General features: G+C 46.8%; 1 protein-coding gene across 1 annotated transcript in view; it reads right to left on the bottom strand.

The window, feature by feature from the left end:
- Window positions 1-9,034: 9,034 nt before the first annotated feature.
- ZNRF2 (zinc and ring finger 2) overlaps window positions 9,035-19,302 on the bottom strand; it is a 51,953-nt gene continuing 41,685 nt past the window's right edge. Inside the window, exons 3-5 of the mRNA XM_057431511.1 lie at window positions 11,520-11,625; window positions 10,682-10,759; window positions 9,035-9,508 (exon numbers count right to left, since the gene is read on the bottom strand). Coding sequence (XP_057287494.1) covers window positions 10,702-10,759; window positions 11,520-11,625 — 164 coding nt within the window. The 3' untranslated portion in view covers window positions 9,035-9,508; window positions 10,682-10,701. The remainder of the gene's footprint in view (window positions 9,509-10,681; window positions 10,760-11,519; window positions 11,626-19,302) is intronic.

The raw sequence follows: 19,302 nt of genomic DNA, 5'->3' as shown, positions 1-19,302 counted from the left end.
AGGGCCTTCACCAGCACTCTCACTTGCCTGTGTTGGAGGGCACTTTGCTCTAGTCACTGAATTATTTGCTCATTTTCCAGGTAGAAAAATACAATTTAAAACTCCAACCCTTGCCTTCGCTTTACCAATAGACTAAAGCAGCACAAAGTGCCCCTAACAGCTCCTTCCACGCTTCCAAGTGCAGACACTTCTGCCCCTTATTTTGATTTAGAGCAGCCTCTGGAGTTACTTGTAGCACAACCACCTCAACCCTCTTGTAAATCCTGTTACGTGCCTGGCTGTTACAAGCCGGGCATCCAGGGCAGTGTTCGGGGACAAGAGCATCTACATGGCTGGAGCAGCTAAACACAGCCTCGCTCAAAGCAAGTGGTGGCAATAGATGATCCCAGCTCCACATGGGACAGGGTTTGGCACTGTTTATGGTGCCAGTGACCGTGCCAGTTGCAGCCCCTGTTTCAGAGGTGATTTTGGGCTGTGAACACAGCTCAGTCTGGCACTGACAAGGCTGAGGGGTTTCACAGTGCTCCCAGCTCAGCCAGGGCAGAGGCTGCTTCATGCAGCACATCACAGCTTCAGAAATCACACCTGGGGAGAAGCTGGAGCTTCCTTGTCTATTGGTACACCTTGTCTGTTGCACACCTTGTCTATTGGCACAGCATTTGGGGCCGCAGTTCATCCTTCCTAGTCTGACCAGACCATTTGTAGAGCACAGCAGAGCAGCACATCTGCAGTGAGAGCCTTGTTTACTCAGAGACAACCTTCTTTAAGACTTGTCATTTGCTGAGGGCTCCTCTGTACACAGCTTTGTTTTTTCCACTTGTCCAGTGCAATTATAAAGAGCTTTCCAAAGCACTGACCAGACTGCCTGTGAGGGATCCTTTGCTGAAGCCCCATCAAGCTAAATCAAGACAGGACTGTGACAGCCCAACTAATTCTGGCTGCAGGTGAGAGAGAGGAGCTGCCCCTTTCCACAGGGGACCTTTCCAGCAGTGGTGCCAACCCAGTTAGGGGCAGCAAGGGAAACACTCTACTTACCTGCTGCTTCTTCCCGGTCTCTTACGGACTCGCTGCTGCCGTGCTGCCTGCAGGGGGTCCATCAATTCCATTTGGATGGTGAAAACTCTGTGCAGTTACTGGTGCCACTCAGTGCAGTGGCCCTGGGGACAGCCCAGCCTTGCAGGGCAGGAGACTCAGACCTCGAAGCCCAGAGCATATGAAGCTGTTGAGTGTTCGCGCTCCTGTTACCTACCAGGCTCCCTAATCCTGAGTTTAGGTGAGGATAATCCTGCCTGGGTGACTTGTGAAGAGGAAAACCGCGGTCTTTAAGAGCCACCCAGGTCTGCTGAGGCAGGCAGCGGGTGAGGAGACCCCACTGCTGCATGGGGGGACACGGTCCCATGGTTGTTGTTCTTGGCGACAAAGCCTGACTGAGCTCAGGCAGAGGTTTGGTGTTTTCCATCTTAAAGCAGCAACTAGGATGGGGAGAGGAGGGATCCCTTTGTTGAAATTCAAAGGTGTTCAAAGCAGTCTGTAACCAGGGTGAAAAGGAAGAGCAGGGCAGGGCAAAAGCATGGCTCAAGAGGTAATGGAGCAGATGGGGAGAGGCACCGAGCACCTGCAGCTTCCACCGAGCTCAGCTGAGGACCCGTCCCTGTGCTCTTAGTACCTGCCTCCTCTGTGCTCCCTCCCGCCTTTACGAGCAGTGACTCATCCTGCGTCAGCTGAGGGTGGGCTCTGAGCAATTATTGATGTGGAACCCTCCTCCCTGCCCCTGCACATCCCTGATCTCATCCCCTTGCGAAACAGATGCTGCATTAAGTGAAGGCTGGAGAGCGCTGTCTCCTTTGGCTGTTGCTGAGGCTCCTTGTCCAGGGGCAGCCTGGCTGGGAGGTGGCTGTGCAGCACCTCACAAGTGGTGTCCTCTGGGCCCTTGTGTGGCTTTGGAACCCTCTCCCTGCAGGGTGGGATGGAGCTGGGAACCTGCTCAACCTGCAGACCCCAGGGATGCTCACAGAGATCAGCAGGCTCCAGGCTGCACCCCCGGCACTTGGGTCTCGTAGCCTCAAGAAGAAAGAGACCTTCCAGCACAGGCATTCAAAAGCCCTTTTAGCTCCAGCTGCTGCAGGGGACTCTCCCCTCCCTCCCTGCTCTCTGCTGCAGGCTCTGTGTTTTGCTCCCTTCCTGCTAACAGCAATGCAGCATCCAGAAGCCAGCCTGGACCAGCAGCTGTACCAAGCAGCAGCCTGCGGTAGCAGGGCCAGAGGCACGCTCAGGAGCACCATCACCATCCCACACTGACAGCCCCCAGGAACAGCCTGGGGAAGGCACTGCTGCTTCGCTCACCTCCCAGGACAAGGCAAGCATCTCAGGGCAGAGGCAGGAGGGCAGGACAGGGCACCAAGAGATGCCACTATAAATTGCAGAGATGAAATCCTGTACCTACCGAACCGAGCCGATTTCCAGCAGATTTCCACGCTGCAAAGCCAAACGTGGCTCTGAGTAATTACCAACTGCTTCCGTGATACGGCTCCAGACTGAGGAGAAAAACACGGGAATTACTGGCAGTGAAAGAATTCAGGCTTCCCAGAAGGCGACCAGGGAGGGGGGTGGAAGTTACAGCAGCAGGAGATACGAACACGTTCCTTAGTAATTACATCCAACTGTCTCCCGGTGCAGGCTTGAATAATTCATGCATTAAAATTAGCATCTCCTGCAGAGGAAGCTGTGAGGGTCGTGACTGTCAGTGAGCCCCAGCAACGGGCTCAGCTACCCTCAGCCACTCCCAGGAGCGGAGCAAGGACGGATGGACTCCCAGCCTCAGAATAACCTGTGCCATAAATCCTTGCATCCCACTCCAGCAGCAGCTATTCCCAGCCTGGCTGGGAGAAGCAGGTGGCTGGGTTGACACGCAACACATCGACATGAGGAACAACATTTCCTGCCTGGAGAATGAACCCCTTTCGTTTTCAGGCACTCCACGTGAGCCTGGGGAACAGGCACTTTGGTTCTGCTCAGAGCACCCACAGCTCCACTCCCAGCCAGTGCAGGGGAAGTAAAAGCACCCCTTTTCTCCCCGCAAGCAGACTTACCCCATGCACCATCCAGCGCCTGCATGTCCTCGGTAGCACACGGTGGCTGTGCTCCCATTCCTACCTCGCTTTTAGCCCCTCGGCAGCTGTGGGCAGAGATTCCTCCCTGCAGGAGCCTCCTCCCAACTCTTCAGGGACAGACAAGAGAGCGCTGGTAGGAAATCCATGGTTACACCGGCTGGGAGTCAGCTTTAAAGATGAAACTGAAGTGTTTTGGGAGGAAGCTGGGGTGGAGGAAACAGAGGAGTGTATGGAGCTAGCGTGGTGCCAGGCTCTTGGTGATGAGAAAGGGCTGTTTGACATCCCCTTCCCTTCCCTTTCTAAACCACCCATGAGTCTCCCACCCCCAGGCCTGGCAGCTTTAACTGATGCTCACCTCGAAGGCCATGGCCTCTGCTGAAGATCCCCAGAGGACACCAACCAGAAACTCCTTTTCTCCAACCACCCGGGCACAACAGCTGCTCCATCAGCTCTGCTCTGCCCAGCCCAGCCAATACAGGGATCCACAGACCCGGGTTTGCCGGATACATGGAGAGGGAAGGGGGCTCTGAGCAGAGGGGCTGCAGACAGGCACACAGCAACTTGCTTCTCCATGTACACACCAGGCATTGCTTTCCCCTCCTCTGCTTCGGCGCGGTCTGCAGCACAGACGTGAAGCAGAGCCGCGCTCACAGGGGTGCCTCTCTCCCTCGCAACATAAACCAGCTGGAAGTGTGAAGGAAGCTGTGCTTCAAAAGATTTATTACATACATTTGTACATGTCTGACAGGGATGGAATGTTAAACACACAACCTAGGGATCGATACAAAAATACTCTCATTTGTGATTACGTCCTGGCAAACCACTGGAAAGAGAACCTTGGAACAACTGAGGTCAGCTTGCAACCATACTGCTCAATGCAGAAACCAAAACCAGAACAACAGAAGAACCCCAAACTGGACAGGTTTTACGTTGGACACTGCAGATTCCATTCTGATTTCTGGGAATGAAGGAAGACGTCTTGTCCAGCACCGCAGCACGTCCAGGGGGCATTCCAGGCGCTAGCATGGAGTTCCCCCTAACTCGTTGTGGGCAGGGTGAGCTCTGTGGGAAGAGGCATAAAGGGGAATATACACCCTGCTGCCTACCAGCAGGTACCTGCCGAAGGGTAGGAAGAGCCAGGATGGGATTCACAATCAAGTGATAAGGATAATGCTGCATCACCACCCATGCGGTGTGATGCTGCAGCTTGTACAAGTAAGTTCCTTAAAACATCCCCTCTACAGCTGAGCCACCTCCTGTCTTCCTTGAAGGTAAATTGCTTTGGCAATGTCAGCCAGGAGAGGGTTCCTGACTGTACAGTAATGAATACTTCAGCTTCATCTCAATAAACACAGGAAGAGCACAGAACCATGCTTTGATGCCTCTTCCATGAGCATTTCCCATCTCGAGAGCTTGAGACCCGTCACGTTGAAGAGTGTCTACTGTTAAATACAACAAATGAGCAAGGAAAGGGGCAGATGTGAGGGAAAACGAGGAACCGGATCCAGCAACAGACGATGCTCCTGCGACGTCGGGTTCCTTACGCTTGAAACTCTGCCAGAATCAAGCAAATCCTACTTAGCATTGCAAAACCTTTGCCAAAGCACACCCAAGGGCAGAAGTTGCTCAAACAGACCGACGTAGATTAAAAGGTGCCACAAAGACCAGCTAGAGGGCTTGCTGCCTTCCACTGCTTGTACACTGGCAGCTTACATCAAAGACACAACCGAGTCCAGCCTGTTTCAGGTGCAAGGACATTCCTGCCGTGGTTTACCTAAGCAATAATGAGGTCGTTTTGCAGTTTATCCCATCGCCGGCTCTGATGGACTTAACTGAGGAATGATGCAGCAGCTTGGGAAGCCAGGGAACGGTGCCATAAGATAACCAAATGCAACCTGGGACAACTGCAGCGGGAGGACTGGGGATTTTCTTTAACCACAGGCTAAAACGTCTTCAACCTGGTATCAGGAGCAGGTTGATGGGGAAATCCAAGTCCTACATTCAGGAAACAACCCCTGGACATGGTTCTGTTGTGAACTTCTCAGGCAGAGCATTTTGAATGACAAGAGGTTAAGGGGTACGAGCTGACAACACTGCTGCAGGAACACACGTTAGGCTGGGTTGCAGCAAACCCATAACAAGCCCTCTTCTTCCTGCTACCGCCTCTTACATTACTTTTGCTGATGCCGATGCAAAGCCTGGCCAAAGATTGAGGGAATATGGCCTAAAATGTACCATGACTTCAGCTAGGAAGAGGAGAAACAGACAGTAAAGTGACTTCTAAGCTTGGAAGGGTGGAAGGTGAACCATAAAATACAGCACTCATCAAAGAGTGAGCTCATCCTCCACTGGCATAGGTGAGGTGGAAGGTTCCATAGTAGCAGTGCTGCACTCCCAGGTATACGGTGGTCTCTTGGCTGTACAGCAGGTACTGTACAGCAACATCAGCAGGTACAAAACAGCAACAGCAAATCTGCACACAAATGTTCTCTGTCAATATGGGAAAGCAGCTAAAATTCACAGAAACTCAGAGACATCATGGCCTACAGCAGAAATAACGTCTGCTTTGTTGCTGTGTATGCAGAGATAGCAACATTCAAGTGATGAGCTTCCTGCTTTCGGTGGGATGCATAAGAAATGGATGGAGTTTCTGAAGCCTCCACACGGAAAAGGCAGCACACCAGAAGCATCCGTAAGCACATTTTATGTGCCAGACATTTTCCATCCAGAAACACCAAAGCTCCACATTTCTGAATAGAAATCACCTTGCCCACATTTGCTGAGGTTTTCTCTTTGGGAGGGTGTCAGTTTTACCAGTGCTAGCAAAGGCTTAATTAAAAAGCCAATGCCCCTAACATAAAGAACTAGGATAAACGTGTAACTCAGGATTAGGTCATAAACGCCTCTTTTTACATCATAAAAAGGAAAAGAAGAGGTCACTGGTATCCACCCACACCTTTGTGCATCTCCTACATGCTTCCCATTTCAAGACACTGCGGTACCCTTACCCTTGGCTATGAAAGTAAAACTGATTACAATTAAGACCATCTGGTTTAGGCTTAATTCTTCCCACAAACTGCAGTGTGCTTTGCATTTTTGCTTTTATGTCTCCCGTATGAACATAACACACGGGAAGAAAATTAGCTCCCTCCTTTAAAAAGGAAGTGTTGGTAGAGATATACTGATTTGTTATGAGAGAAAGGACAGTGTGTGCCCTGTGGGAACAGTGGCATGGCTCTCTCGGTGCTGTATGGGATATGGTTATATACAATCCAACTCATAGCTACCTCCACTACGAACTCCAAAACACAAGTTGCTACTCAAGATATACGGGTATGGTACAAAGGTTCAGAAACATCTCACGTTTCAAGACAGTGTTGAGCCTACTCTTCCCCTCCTGGCAAGCAGCATGTTAATGGCAGACCTGAGTATGGGAATTATTTCACACGCTTACATGCTTAGGGAAGATATAGGGCAGATGACAGGAAACACTCTGAAACAGCACAGAATTGGCAACCTCAAGATATTTACAGGCAAAGAAGCGCATCCCTCCGTAGCGTCAGTTATTGCTTCTTGTGGACAAGTGTGGTATTCCTTGACTGAGACACGGGACTTGTTCAGTGTTGATTTCCCCCTTCTGAAGCACAGGGACTCAGAACCCCTGTGAAGATGGTTTCAAAACGAAGGTGTTGGCTATGACTACAGCTATGCCTGCAGCACCAACAGAGCTGGTGAAACCAAGTTTAGGTGGGTGACTTTCTGCAGGCGTTTTCAAACACAAGAATCACTCTCATGCTTCCATAGGCTTGGTCTATACTACAGCTTTTAATACAAGAAAATCTCCCATAGCCTTTCAGAAGAGATTTATGGATACCAGGAGTGCCAAACTAGGCTCTAAGGCTGAGCTTGTATCAGTTCCTCAAATAATCCAAGGTACTGCTGGCTCTGCTGTGCTCATGGAAGCAGCAACAGACACTTTGCCTGCAAAACCACTGCGATTGCTAGCAAACCCTGGTCCTAAATGTAGGACAGCAGTGATAACTGCTGGGTCTTTAAACCAGCTACTTGCATCTGAATACAGAAAATGAAGGGGTTTGAGACAAACCCAAACAGTAAATGAACCAGAAACAGGAACCACTAAAACTGAGCCTAAGCTGTAAACAGATTTATGTTTATATTATTCACCTACTTAAACCCCAAGCCAAAGGCTATCTATGACCTTGGAGCACAGGACACCAAAACAATTACCTACACCCCCCCCCCCCCCCCCCCCCCCCCTTATATTATTACAGGTGAGTTTCTGTAGGCATGAAGCCAACAGCAAACATTAAATCAATGCAAATGCAAAAGCTTTACTTCCAGAAGACAGCAGGAATTCAGAACCGTGGAAAAGTGGGCCTGCAGGCAACACCACTACGGGAGTACTACAGGTGCTGGAATTCCTCATCCTCTCCCCAGCCCCCCATGACAATACAAGGCAACACAAATATTCTTGGCTAAAAAGGAATCTGTACAGGGAGTGACTGTACATTTGGTGTGACTACAGAATTCAAAGTGTGACAAAATGATTCTGCTCCCACTGAAAAGGACACTATACCAGGGGCCCGTAGCTACAGGTTCAGCTGAAACCAGTGATGCAAGCCCCAGAATGCAGGAACTCCACTGGCAATGGTGACAGTTGTCTAGTTTGGGCTCTTTGAGACCTGCAGCATAACAAAGGCATTTCACAGAGCAACGTTCGGAAGAAAACGTCATCCAGGCAGGAATTGCTCTGTAAGCAAGACAGAGTTCAGTAACGTGCACTGCACCTCTCTCCGGATAGCAGCAGTTGCTCCTGTTCTTTGTCCTTTTTGCTATAAATCACAGGAGCAACAGAGAGAAAAATGTACTTCAACACCAAAAAAAAAAACCCCAAGAAAAAGCAGAATTATTTCTGTGCAGGAAAAAACGGTTGAAGTGTGTGCAATTCATTTTAACTCCTGAAACCCACTGAAACGCTGTCGCTAATAAATATTCATAAACTCTTCCCTGTGCTGTGAAACTCAGGAACTACTACGTTTAAGTCTAGATATAAAAAGGATGCTTCTAAGCCCTGCCAGCTGTTCCAGTTAAATGTCTTCTTTGAACTGTGATACTTTATGGGAACTAATTCTTATCCACAGCTTTACTTGGTGTACCCCCCCCCAAGCCATCCTGTTTTGTGCAGCCCTGGTTTATACCAACACAGTAAAACAACAATAAATTAAACAAACGCAGGTACATTAAAAAACCAAAAGGAAACAAAACCCAACCCACGCTGTCAAATGCTGGTCTCCCCATGAAGAGACCAAGGACGTGGATGCAAAGTACTACAGACCCCGTCATCAAATAAAACCACATTGAAACCCAGAAACAGAACCTTGGCATGTTTTAGAACTGAAACACAAATCCCACCTCGGTGTTACCTCACCCACGCCCTATAGAAACCTCTTGCTGTGCCCCCCTCTGCAGTTAATTCATTTCCACATCGGGAGGCAGCCTGGAGATGATAGTAGTACGATAAAAAATACCCGTTAAACAAATTACCTTGAACTGGCAGCACTTAAAACTGGTTAATTCTTTTTTTCCCTAGTTAAAAAGAAGTTGCATAGCTGTAAGGTTTTGCTTTGCTGCAATTTGTTGTTGTTGTGGTTGGTTTTACTCACAAGCAGTAAAAGAGAAGTTGGAGTTATTTAAATAGCCACGCAAGGTGCAGATTTCAACAATCCCTAGAGCTGGATCAATAGAAATGAGTTGCCTGTCTTGGTTTTACTCTTTGGACTGCATTGTGACCAACGTTTAGTTACAAAAAATCTGAAATACAGTATTCCTACGCGGAGAAGTTGATGTTTTCTGCTCTTGAGGAAAGTGAGGAACACAAACCAGGTGTGAATTCAGGAAAATGAAGGTCACACTGTTAGGTTATACTGAGTTTGCCATTTTACTGTTCTTCAGCCAACAAGAAGGTGAAAATGTTCCCACTCAAAACCAGGGCCGTCTTCCTGCAAGGGTCTCAGATAGCACGGATCGAACATCTCCCCTTCCACGTGAGGCACGCGTCCGATAACCCGCTTCTTCACAGAACCAGAAGTGAGGCTGAAATGAGGAACTTTGGCCTTCGGTACGAAATCGTGTCAGGAACGTCCGTGGGGAGTCGATTGCTCCAGAACGTGCAGCATTTTCAGAACCCCTGTGTGTCCTTGGCGTGAGTGTTCGCTGCACCCAGCACTACCGGCAAGGAACCGGCTCCTGCAATGCGTTCTCCGTGTCGCCGTCCTTCTTTGCCTTTTTCAGCCACAAAGAACTGGGAGTCTCAAGCCAGGCACGCTGTGTTCAGCAAAGGAACCTCACACCTCCTGTTTTCTGATCAGTGGAAGCAGCTGTTGAAAAAGCAGAGGGCAAGGGACCATCATTTTGGCTGGTTCGGTGTATAACGCACTCAGACAGCACAAGCACAACCACTGCGTGTTTTCCTTCCCCTTTTCCCTAAGCCCCCAGCTATCACCATCTCTGCTGTGGAAAGCAAACGGAATTTAACGTGATGCTCGCCATGAGCATGCACAGAGATGAGCGTGCTCAAAACCATTGTGTGGGCTTCTGCCACAGTTCAGTTGTTGGGGGCAATACAGGGAACGTGTTTATTCAGCTTGGATAACACCGCCCTGAGGTTAAACCCATTGCCCCTGTGGCAGAATACTTGCCTTCAGGCTTTCTTTGCTACCCCTGCAACAAGCATAGCGCTGCAGAGGGACCTGTAGCGCAGGCTCATGAAGCAAGATCAAACCAATGTACAAATAAACACCAATGATGAACTCTTTAGGTTTTTATTTCTCTTTTCATTTCCATCAGAACAACAAAACCAAACCCTAAGCCACCGTTTCTCTAAGAGCCCTCTAAGACCGTTGCTATCTTTTGTAATGCTCAGGGGCAATAGTTTAATGGAAGACAATGCTTTCGAACTAGGCAACTGAAAGAATAAACCTATCCTTCAAACCTTTGACACTGATTGCAGATACGCAATCATTCATGCAACATGGGACATAAGATGGAAAAACGCGAACCTCTGTGAGATGGGATGGATAGAAATATGTTCCCATTTTTTATTTATTTCTCCATTTTAAACATTCTGGATGTATTAGCCCGGAAGTGGTTTGGAAGATACCTTCTTGCAACTTTCTAGTACGATTCCAAAAGCTTCCCGTTAGAAACAGATGCCAGTACTCACGGAACAAGCCAAAACGACACAATTGTATTGTTTTGATTTTGCTTCATTTCCATGGAAAAAATACTCTTTCAAAGTTAATGCTAAAGCTTTATTGGCACAGGCTTGCCACTTTCCAATACTAAAACTGGAATACACCGTTTCAGACCATGCCATATAAGGGTGCAGAAACCTTTTCCATATTGCAATGCACGTCAATACTTGCTGATTGATATTGCAGTTCCCATACACAGTAGCACATTCACACAAATTGAAAGCACCAGCATAAAGAGTGATTTCAGAGATCAAGATATTTATTGTTGAAACGTATGCATCTAAAAATAAGCATTACCTAAAACCATGAATCTTGTCTTAATCCGATGGATGCTCAGGGCAAGATCTATTTACTTCAAACCATTCATCTATGCAGCTGGTGGGTACAAGACAAAAATGAAAACAACTGAAATTAATATCCTAGTAACATTCAGCAGTCAGATATGAATATAAATTGGTTTCTCAATTTCAATGACTAGGAAGCCTGTGTATTACACAAATAATATATGTATATACACACATCGTTGGAAACTTTAATAACCCCAAACCACAGTAATAGAATCACAGAATCACAGAATAGTTAGGGTTGGAAAGGACCTTAAGATCATCCAGTTCCAACCCCCCTGCCATTAAATGCTGTTGAAAAATTGAATTTCCTAAGTGTTCAACTTTTCTAAGGAAGCATTTTACAAGTTACTATCCAGCCTTTATACACAGGTGACACTTCACTGCTATCACTATCATCTTGCCTCTATCATTCACTGATGATACAGGTTTACAAGGTGTCCCATCCTCTTCCCTCCAAAGCCTACTGGCATCCGACAAAACTGAAGCACACACAACCTAAGCCCGACGCATGGTGTGCACTCCTTGCCCATACAGGTGATTTTGCCTAATTTCTCCTGTGGGCTTTTCATGCAAGCATAAGACAACAGTAGGAAAACTGACTGCAGATACATTGGTGGGGACACAGAAAGATACCATTCTGAAGACATCTTTAGGATTGCTGCTGTTGTTTCTTTGGTTTGAAACGTAAAAAGGAACTACATTTTAGTGCCCCTTTCAGCACCCCTTAGAGGAGTTACCCAACAAATGCAGCCTTCTGGAATTCTATATGCATCCTGAGAAATACTTGCCCTTTATGGTATATGCAGAGGCAAGGCAGCCGTGCTATAGTATCTCCTTGCTGCAGGTCTTCCAGGCATATTGCACACTCCCCAGCATCTTTACTCAGCACATCCTCTAAGGGAAGAAAGAACACAAAGTTACAATGGTTAAAAAGCAGACAAGCAGACCACTACAAGCAACCCATTCTTTATTGAGAACATCAAGAACAGTCACAGAAGATACTTCTTGTCCTGCAGAAAGCCCTGTCAAGGTGAGGCTAAGCCACACACCAGCTGATTGAGTATTCCTGATGGGAGACCTCTTTTAGCAGCTCAGATCAAAATAAGGTTATGATTTAGTTTCTTGCCTGAATACCACAGCTGCAGCTCAAAACGAAACCCTGTAGGGAAGAACCCATGCGGAGAAGAAGGGTATCAATAATCAACAGTCAGTATCCCTTTGGAGCTTATACTCTCCCACATTATCCACAGCCCACCATGCAGAGTGCTCTGGTGTGAGCCCGGAAACCTGGGCTCTAAACCGTGCAGCCACACGCTGTGCTGCCGACACCAAGAGCTAAGCACTGGGCAAGAGGCAGTGTGTAATGCCTCCAGGGCTTTGAGGATTCGGGCTGGGAGGACTTTTCCCAGCTGTACCTTCTTCCCCGTGCTCAGGTTTCCCTATGGAGGTTCAGATCAAGCCTGAACAGAACATCCCTCTGGACAGGACACTGCAGGTGATGAACTAGGTAAAAATCATCTCAGCATCTAAACACTTGGCCTCTCATTTGCTTTTTCTACCCTCCTACTCATCTCTCTTCTAGACTTCTGGCTTTCTTTCACCAGCTTTGCTGGTACTTGTACTTCACACCTTCAACCTCCTCTTCTTACCATGTCAGCATGCTCTACCACATCCCATCCACCTTTTCCTCAATGTAAAGCATGCAACTGTTAGTAACAGGCGTAGGAGTTTTCCGTCAGGGAAAGATGAATGTTGTAGAGCTCCAATGATCCTAAATTCCTGCAGAAACTGATTTTTCTGCAGCATTCCCAAGTCCCATTACAGAGGAGGAGAAAGCAAGTTAGTAGGAATGCACAAGAATTGGCTTTCACAGAGGAGTTTCTGGGAAAACACATTCTTTGTAATAAAAGGACACGTCTCTTAGCCAGAATGTGGGATGCAGAACTCAGTCCCAGCACAAAGCAAACCAGGAGATCATGTAAGGCCCTGTTTGCCAGAGGCAGGTTAAAAGGCCCAGTCAGACTTCACAGGGCATTGCCAAGGGACCATGCAGCAGCTAAGCTGGCGATCTGGGGCAGACCAGGAAGATGCACACTTGCCAAAGTCAAGCCCATGTGTTCAAACTGACAAAGTTTCCTGGGAAAAGCTTTCCCTTCTTAGCCAAAAGGAGCCTAAAGGGACTCTTCATGGGGGTACAGTCCCCACGTATGACTGAGAAGCCACCAGCTCTCCGCTGTTCTCTTCAGTGGCTCAAACTCTCGTCACTACGGCGTTCCAAACACATGGAAAATGACAAGCAGACAACTGAAAAAGCTCTCATGGCAGCAGCAAAGTGAAATGAAATGAGGTCTACCTTGCTTCCCACCAAGCTGCCTTGTGGGTGCTTGGGTTTCTAAATCAGCACCTATTTCAGTCTCTGCTATACTCACTGGTTATGCTAAAAATACTTCCTAATGCCACGTGTGTGGCATCTTCATGAGGATATGTGAAGAATACCTCACATCAGGTGAACTGTTGAAGAAAGCATTCGAAACTAAAGAATAAGCAATGTATATCCACCACAATGAAGGGAAAACAAAGGTATTTGACACATGGAAACACTGTTGATAGGCATCATAGTAAGACATTTCTTCTATCAGAAGCTGTAAGCTCCCGGGAACACTGCCCAATAGACAAAGCAATTTAAAATAACACAAAAATCTTACAAACTCTTGTATGTTGCTACAAAATCCTGACACAAAGAACTTGCCCAGAAGCGGGTGCTAAGAAGGAATGAAGCTTCCTCGAGGGTTGGTTTGGTGGTGCTGTTCTGTTCTGGTTTTAAATTCAAATATACTTCAATATCTGACACCAAGAAGCCAAGACTCTCCGGACGGCACTGTCCTGCTATAAAGACACCCATTTCTGCCCGAGATGCTAACCTTTGACTGAACATTACCCTCCTAGACCACCTCTCTGCACAAGTGTTTTGTCTCATATCTATTCTCACCCCAAAGTAAGGCTGCAGGGAGAAGCACCATTAATAATTCGAGCAGGCATCATATACACAGAGGATTCTTATTGAAAGTCCCTTTTTCCATGGAGTCGCATCACCAGATCAGCAGCTGGTACCCAAAACCAAACTGGCTCTATGACGCCGCCAGTGAATTAAACCCCAGCTTCCCTCTCTCGGCACTTTTGAGAGGGAAGCATTCAGTCAAGTTTGGATGAAAAACTCACAAAAGCTGTTCAATAAAAACACGATTTCTAACAGAAAACATTCCTGTGCAGCTGCTCTCCCATCATTCTCTATTGTACATGCCAGACTGAACAACGCTTGGGTCTGAGCTCCCGCTGGGCCATTTAACAGTTCTGCACCTCCTGGCTAACACCAGGGCAAGATGCCAGTCTAAACATTTGTATCTCCCACCAGCCAGGGCACAAGGATCTGAGACTCCTTTTGTTCCCTCCTGCGCTCCCGTGTGCTGCCCAACTGCCATTCCCCTCCCTTTTGCCAACACTAGCCCGGCTGCACAAGTCCCAGGCAAAGAGCTTGCCACCCTCCCTGGCTTCATCCCAGGCTTTTCCATCGGGAGCTGCCAGGCACACACTGGATTTGCCTAGTCATGCCAGAGGGAGCTGGTGTGAACGCTGGCATCGATGGGGCCTTCGAAACGTGGTGGAGTTCTGCCACCCCTGCAGAAGAGATTTTGTTATCTGTAAGGCTTCTACGCTGCTTCTCCCCTGAAATAACAAGGGGTCAGCGCTCTCTACTTCTTGTATTAACCTTACAAATCCTACCAGGCTCTTATGGAAAAGGATAAATACTGAAGGAGTTGGTACAAAATGCGTAACTGCTATAAACGCCCAGGTGCAACTTGGCACTGCGCATGAACAGACTCCAAACCTCTGTAATTATGCTCATAAGTGATTACACATGCAGAGCGACAACAGCAAAACCAAATCCTTCACACACCTGTGACACTTGGAGCCTGACTCCCTTTGGGCCACTTGAAGAGATTCAGATCATCAGTCCCAAATAGGGAAAAAGGAGTAAAAACCTGTTAGACCTGGATGTGTTCAGAATTTGTTCTGTACGTGTTTCATGCAGCACTCTCCTGTACCAACACTGGCTTATACCGGATGGAAGTCAGTTTAAGGGCCATTTAACACCACCTTCTAAACGTATCTGTTAGGGAAAAATGGGTAAATCATTGTGCATAGAACCACTGCAGTCTGACCAGCTTTGATTGTTTCCCTGTACCTCCCTGCAGCAGTGATTCAGCACATACATGTTATTCTTCTTCCCTTGAAGAAAAAAAGAGGAACAGTTTGAGATTTCCTCAATGCTATGATTAAAACATGTATTACCTAAATGGAAGTGAGAAGAGGAAATAAGCAGAGGCCACACTTCTCTGTTTCACCCACACAATGGCACATACACAAACACTCACCACACCCCCCACATCCATCTGCCTTGCCCCAAATAGGAGGTAAACACTCCTCCGCCTTCCCAGCTCTTTGAACAAGTACTCACTAGCCAAAGACTGGTGTCAACGATGAAATCTGGCCAAAAAAAGCATAGTATTTCCTTCCTATGTCTGCTCAAATACTTCCTCCTCCTCTCCTCTCTCCCTGGTTAATACTACTCCTGCTTTAACTTTTGGTTGTCAATCATTTCTCCTCCTAAAATTCTGCCTGTACCTTACCTTCTGCACAATAAGTTCCATTCCACTTCTGCATTTACAGCAAAACAGGTAGTACTGAACTAAAATGCAGTCATCCTGGTGATTTTGCACATACTTTACCAATCAAAACCTTTCTCTAGATCTTGGGAGGAATATATCCAACTGATGAACCAACTCAGCCACGGTTAGGCAACTCCTGTGATGAAATAGTCTGTCTTTAAACTAAGGACTGCAAGAGCACATGCAATACACACCTTATGGATTAAGCCATTAAAATCTGTGCCCCTGCTTTTTGGTTTTCTTTATAAAACACAGATAGCTTTAGGGATAGGTGGAAGCTGCCACTACAGCTAACTTAACAGCAAAAGACATCACAGAAGGGCACCCTTTCAGGACTATGACTGACACTTAGTTGGAACATAGCTTCTGAGCAGTATCTTAGCAGCACTGAAAGGGGTAAAACAAGAGCCATAAAAGGTTAAAAATACTGATGGATAGTACATATTACCATATAGCTGTTACACATTCATTAAGTTTTTCTGCTGATTACTACAAATTCCCTCAATTTAGCAGTAAAGTCTTTGCTTATCTCTTACAGGAGTACGTCAAGCTCTAGACACTTGGAGGCCAACCTATTTCTTCACACATAAAGCACGAATTCACCCATATTGCAGAATCTATTCTGTAGTGTTACTGATACCACCTTCTGGGATGATGCAGAGTTTCTCCTTACACTATTAACAAAAACAAGTAGACAAGAAGGACCTGCATGTTCCACATGTAAAACCATTTGGCAGTCAGCGAGTACGTGTGTAGGCAATTAACATATTCTTATTAGATGTTCCTGACTTGATTTACTAAATCTTTCCAGCTTCTGCCACATCCATTTTTCTCCCTCTCCATTCCTTTCCATCTACTTCCTACTATACCCTCCTCCTCTTCATACCCATTATTCCACAAAGCATCATTCTCTCTAGCCTTGCTTCTTCTACCACTCATCCTGCCCCCCATCATCTCATTTCCTTTACTCTTGCAATGCAGGCACTGGAGAAATGAGGAAGAGATTAACATTATTAGCCACTAGGGGATATGAATTATACGGCCAGCCTTCTTATTAGGAGTTAATATCCTTGGGAGAAGTAAGACACTGGAATGGAAGGAAAAGGCACCATTATGCAGGCTGTACTTCTCTCATACAGCTCAGTAATTGTCTTTGCAACCTGGTACTGGCTGCAAGCAAAAGCTTTCTCTTCTAGTCCATCCTAAGGACTAGGAAAGCAAGCAGTTTCTTTGGCGCTCCAGCTGATTTTGCTGGCTGCCATGAGGAACATCCTTGGTTCAACATGCTCCAGGTAGGAACCATTCCTGGATGACCAGGTCAGTTCTCTGCTGCTGCTCAGAAATAGAGGCAGGAAGAAGACACTCTGAAGGCCAGCTGACCCTTCAGGGCAGAACTTGCTCTCAGAGCTTTCCAAGCTATGGGGCCTGTCAGCAGATTGAGCACAGCAGAGCTAAAGCCATTCGCTTGGTTCACCTATGAAGACTGTACCTTTATAGCCAGAAGCTAACCTTGCGGTAATACAAGCATCCTCCTCTAGATGAGATGCAAAAGGGAAGATCTGTAACATCTCGTGTTTTTACCTGAACCACAACCACGTGCTTTTCAGGAGTCACAATACCAGAAAGCTGAGCACACAAATTCAGAATTGAGCTTTCCTAATTGACTTCAACCCAAATTCCCTTTTATACTGCTGAAAACCCTAATACCCATATGCTAACCAAAAAAGCCCATTACAACTTTTTGTCTGCTTCCGATAGGCACAAAAACCCCGAACACCACTGCACAGCTTGCGTGGCAATACCTAGAACCTCAGCGGTCTAAAACACCTTCCCCACCACAATACCTAAAACTATAATCTCTCTAAAGCAAACCAACCAGCGACAGCAAGTGTGGCACTTCATCAAACACTAACAAAGCATTTAGTGGATTCTGGGGGAGGGTGGCTTTTGGTATCTCACTCTTCACCCCTTGCATCACGGCAGCCTGTTATAATTTCCTATTCAAAGCCCAAGCGTTATCCCTGTCTTCCCCTTCCCTCCCACCTCGCTCAGTGTTGGTCCAAGACTGAGATATCCATATACAAACAGACACCCATCATGAAAGACTTCCTCTACAAACACTGCCTATGGTCTTTGGTGCTCCCTCCTCTTAACACACAAAGGTAAAGGGGAGGGAGCACACAAAGCAAAGAGAAAGTCACCCAGGAAAAAACACTGAGGGAATAAGGCCTAAGTGGCAATTCCTGTACCGCAACTCCGCGCCGTGCTGCAGGGAGGCGGCTGCCGAGGTTTCGCTGTTTCTCAGCTAACCTGACGTTTCAAGAACTGGGTTTAGGTTTCTGTGGGACGCTCTCCGCTTTCAGAAGCTAATTCTGAGAAACAGCCGGATGCTTCCTGTTCAGGCAGATAGCGATCAGAGAAAACACACTCTTTATCCAGCAAAGATAAAAACTGAACTAGTAGCGATAGAAATACACTTCAGGAAGCAGGATGAGGATAAAAGCCTGTATTATCCCAGTTACCCTGATACAATTCTGATTAGGTGAGCTAAATAATATCGAGGGGAGAAGGATTTGTGAACTGAGGGAAAACAGTTCTTCCGAAGAGGTTTCCTTCAGGGGTCACAATGGAAATCTATCTGCAACTTTAGAATACCCGCTGGCAATACAAGGTACTCTCCCCCCCCCCAGAATGTAAACCCCACGTTTAAATGACACAGCTTTCATACAATGGCCAATTAAGGTATCTTGATTAGAGAAATAGTCACGTTTGTATCGCAGGACTCCCAATGAAGAGCTTGGCTTTGATAAAAAGGCCAACTATTCTGAGATGCAAAGCTCTTCACTTCTGAGCAACATCCACAGCCGCTCCTATCCCGTCGTGATCAGTGTACCAACTTTCTCAGTCCACACTTATATTCCTAGTAAAAAGCATTGGGGTGAAAGAAACTATCTCGCGTAGGATAAAACCTATCTACTCAATGAGACACGAAACAGCTTGTGCTCCTGTGTCTTGAGATTTATTGCCAGAGTGACTGTGCGTTTCCACAGCGATTCCAGATTTGCTCTCAATTCAAATACCTGACTCCAAAACTTCCGTTCCAAGCTACAGTCTTTCCACCTTCTGTTTAATCAGCCTGCTTGCAGTTTGAGATGCCTCTGAACGTTAAATCATCTCAAGATAGCTGAACAGCTTCCTCCTGTTGCACTGCCTTCTGAAGGTAAGTTTGTTCACCACGTTTGTAAGTACCGTGTGCTTAAACTGTCAAATTTTAGTCTAGCTACAGCCCAAAAGCTGCACTTGCTCACAAATGAACCACAAACAGTCTTGTCCTCGAGAACATGATTTAAACAGACTTTATGCCAGCCTTACCCATTCTGTGTTAAGTCCTCATTCCAACTGAATGGATGTATATTTGTGTTTTGAATGACCCAAGGGGTAACTTGCTCTTGAACTGTCTTCCTTGGCATACTGTGTTTGTCCCAGGGCTAGAAACATTATTCCTGGGAGATGAAAATCCATCTCACCAGGAGGCATTCTAGGTGAAAAAGCCCTGAATGCAGCAGCATCAAACTAGTGCCCCACAGCAAAACCCCATCACAAATGGTGAAGCCCAGCACAGACTGTCTGAAATAGAAGCTGCTCGCTGCAGCACAGGGAACAAGGAAGCTGCCTTTAGGCTGTTTTCTTGGGTTTTAATTTTTAATGTTTTAATTACATGACCTCTCAGATTTTCAGGAATTACTCTTGAATGTCGGGAGTTAAATCAAAAGCAGCACGTAAAGGGGCAAACCCTCCAGAAAGAAACCAGCAGCAAAGTAAGACTCCTTAGGAAACAGCGTAA

Source organism: Pezoporus wallicus, unplaced genomic scaffold, assembly GCF_028554395.1.
Source record: "Pezoporus wallicus isolate ANWC-B61680 ecotype Strahan unplaced genomic scaffold, APGP_CSIRO_Pwel_v1 scaffold_11491, whole genome shotgun sequence".
NCBI classification, from domain to species: domain Eukaryota; kingdom Metazoa; phylum Chordata; class Aves; order Psittaciformes; family Psittacidae; genus Pezoporus; species Pezoporus wallicus.
The sequence above is the reverse complement of the archived record's forward strand: the minus strand, read 5'-3'. Positions and strand labels throughout refer to the sequence as shown.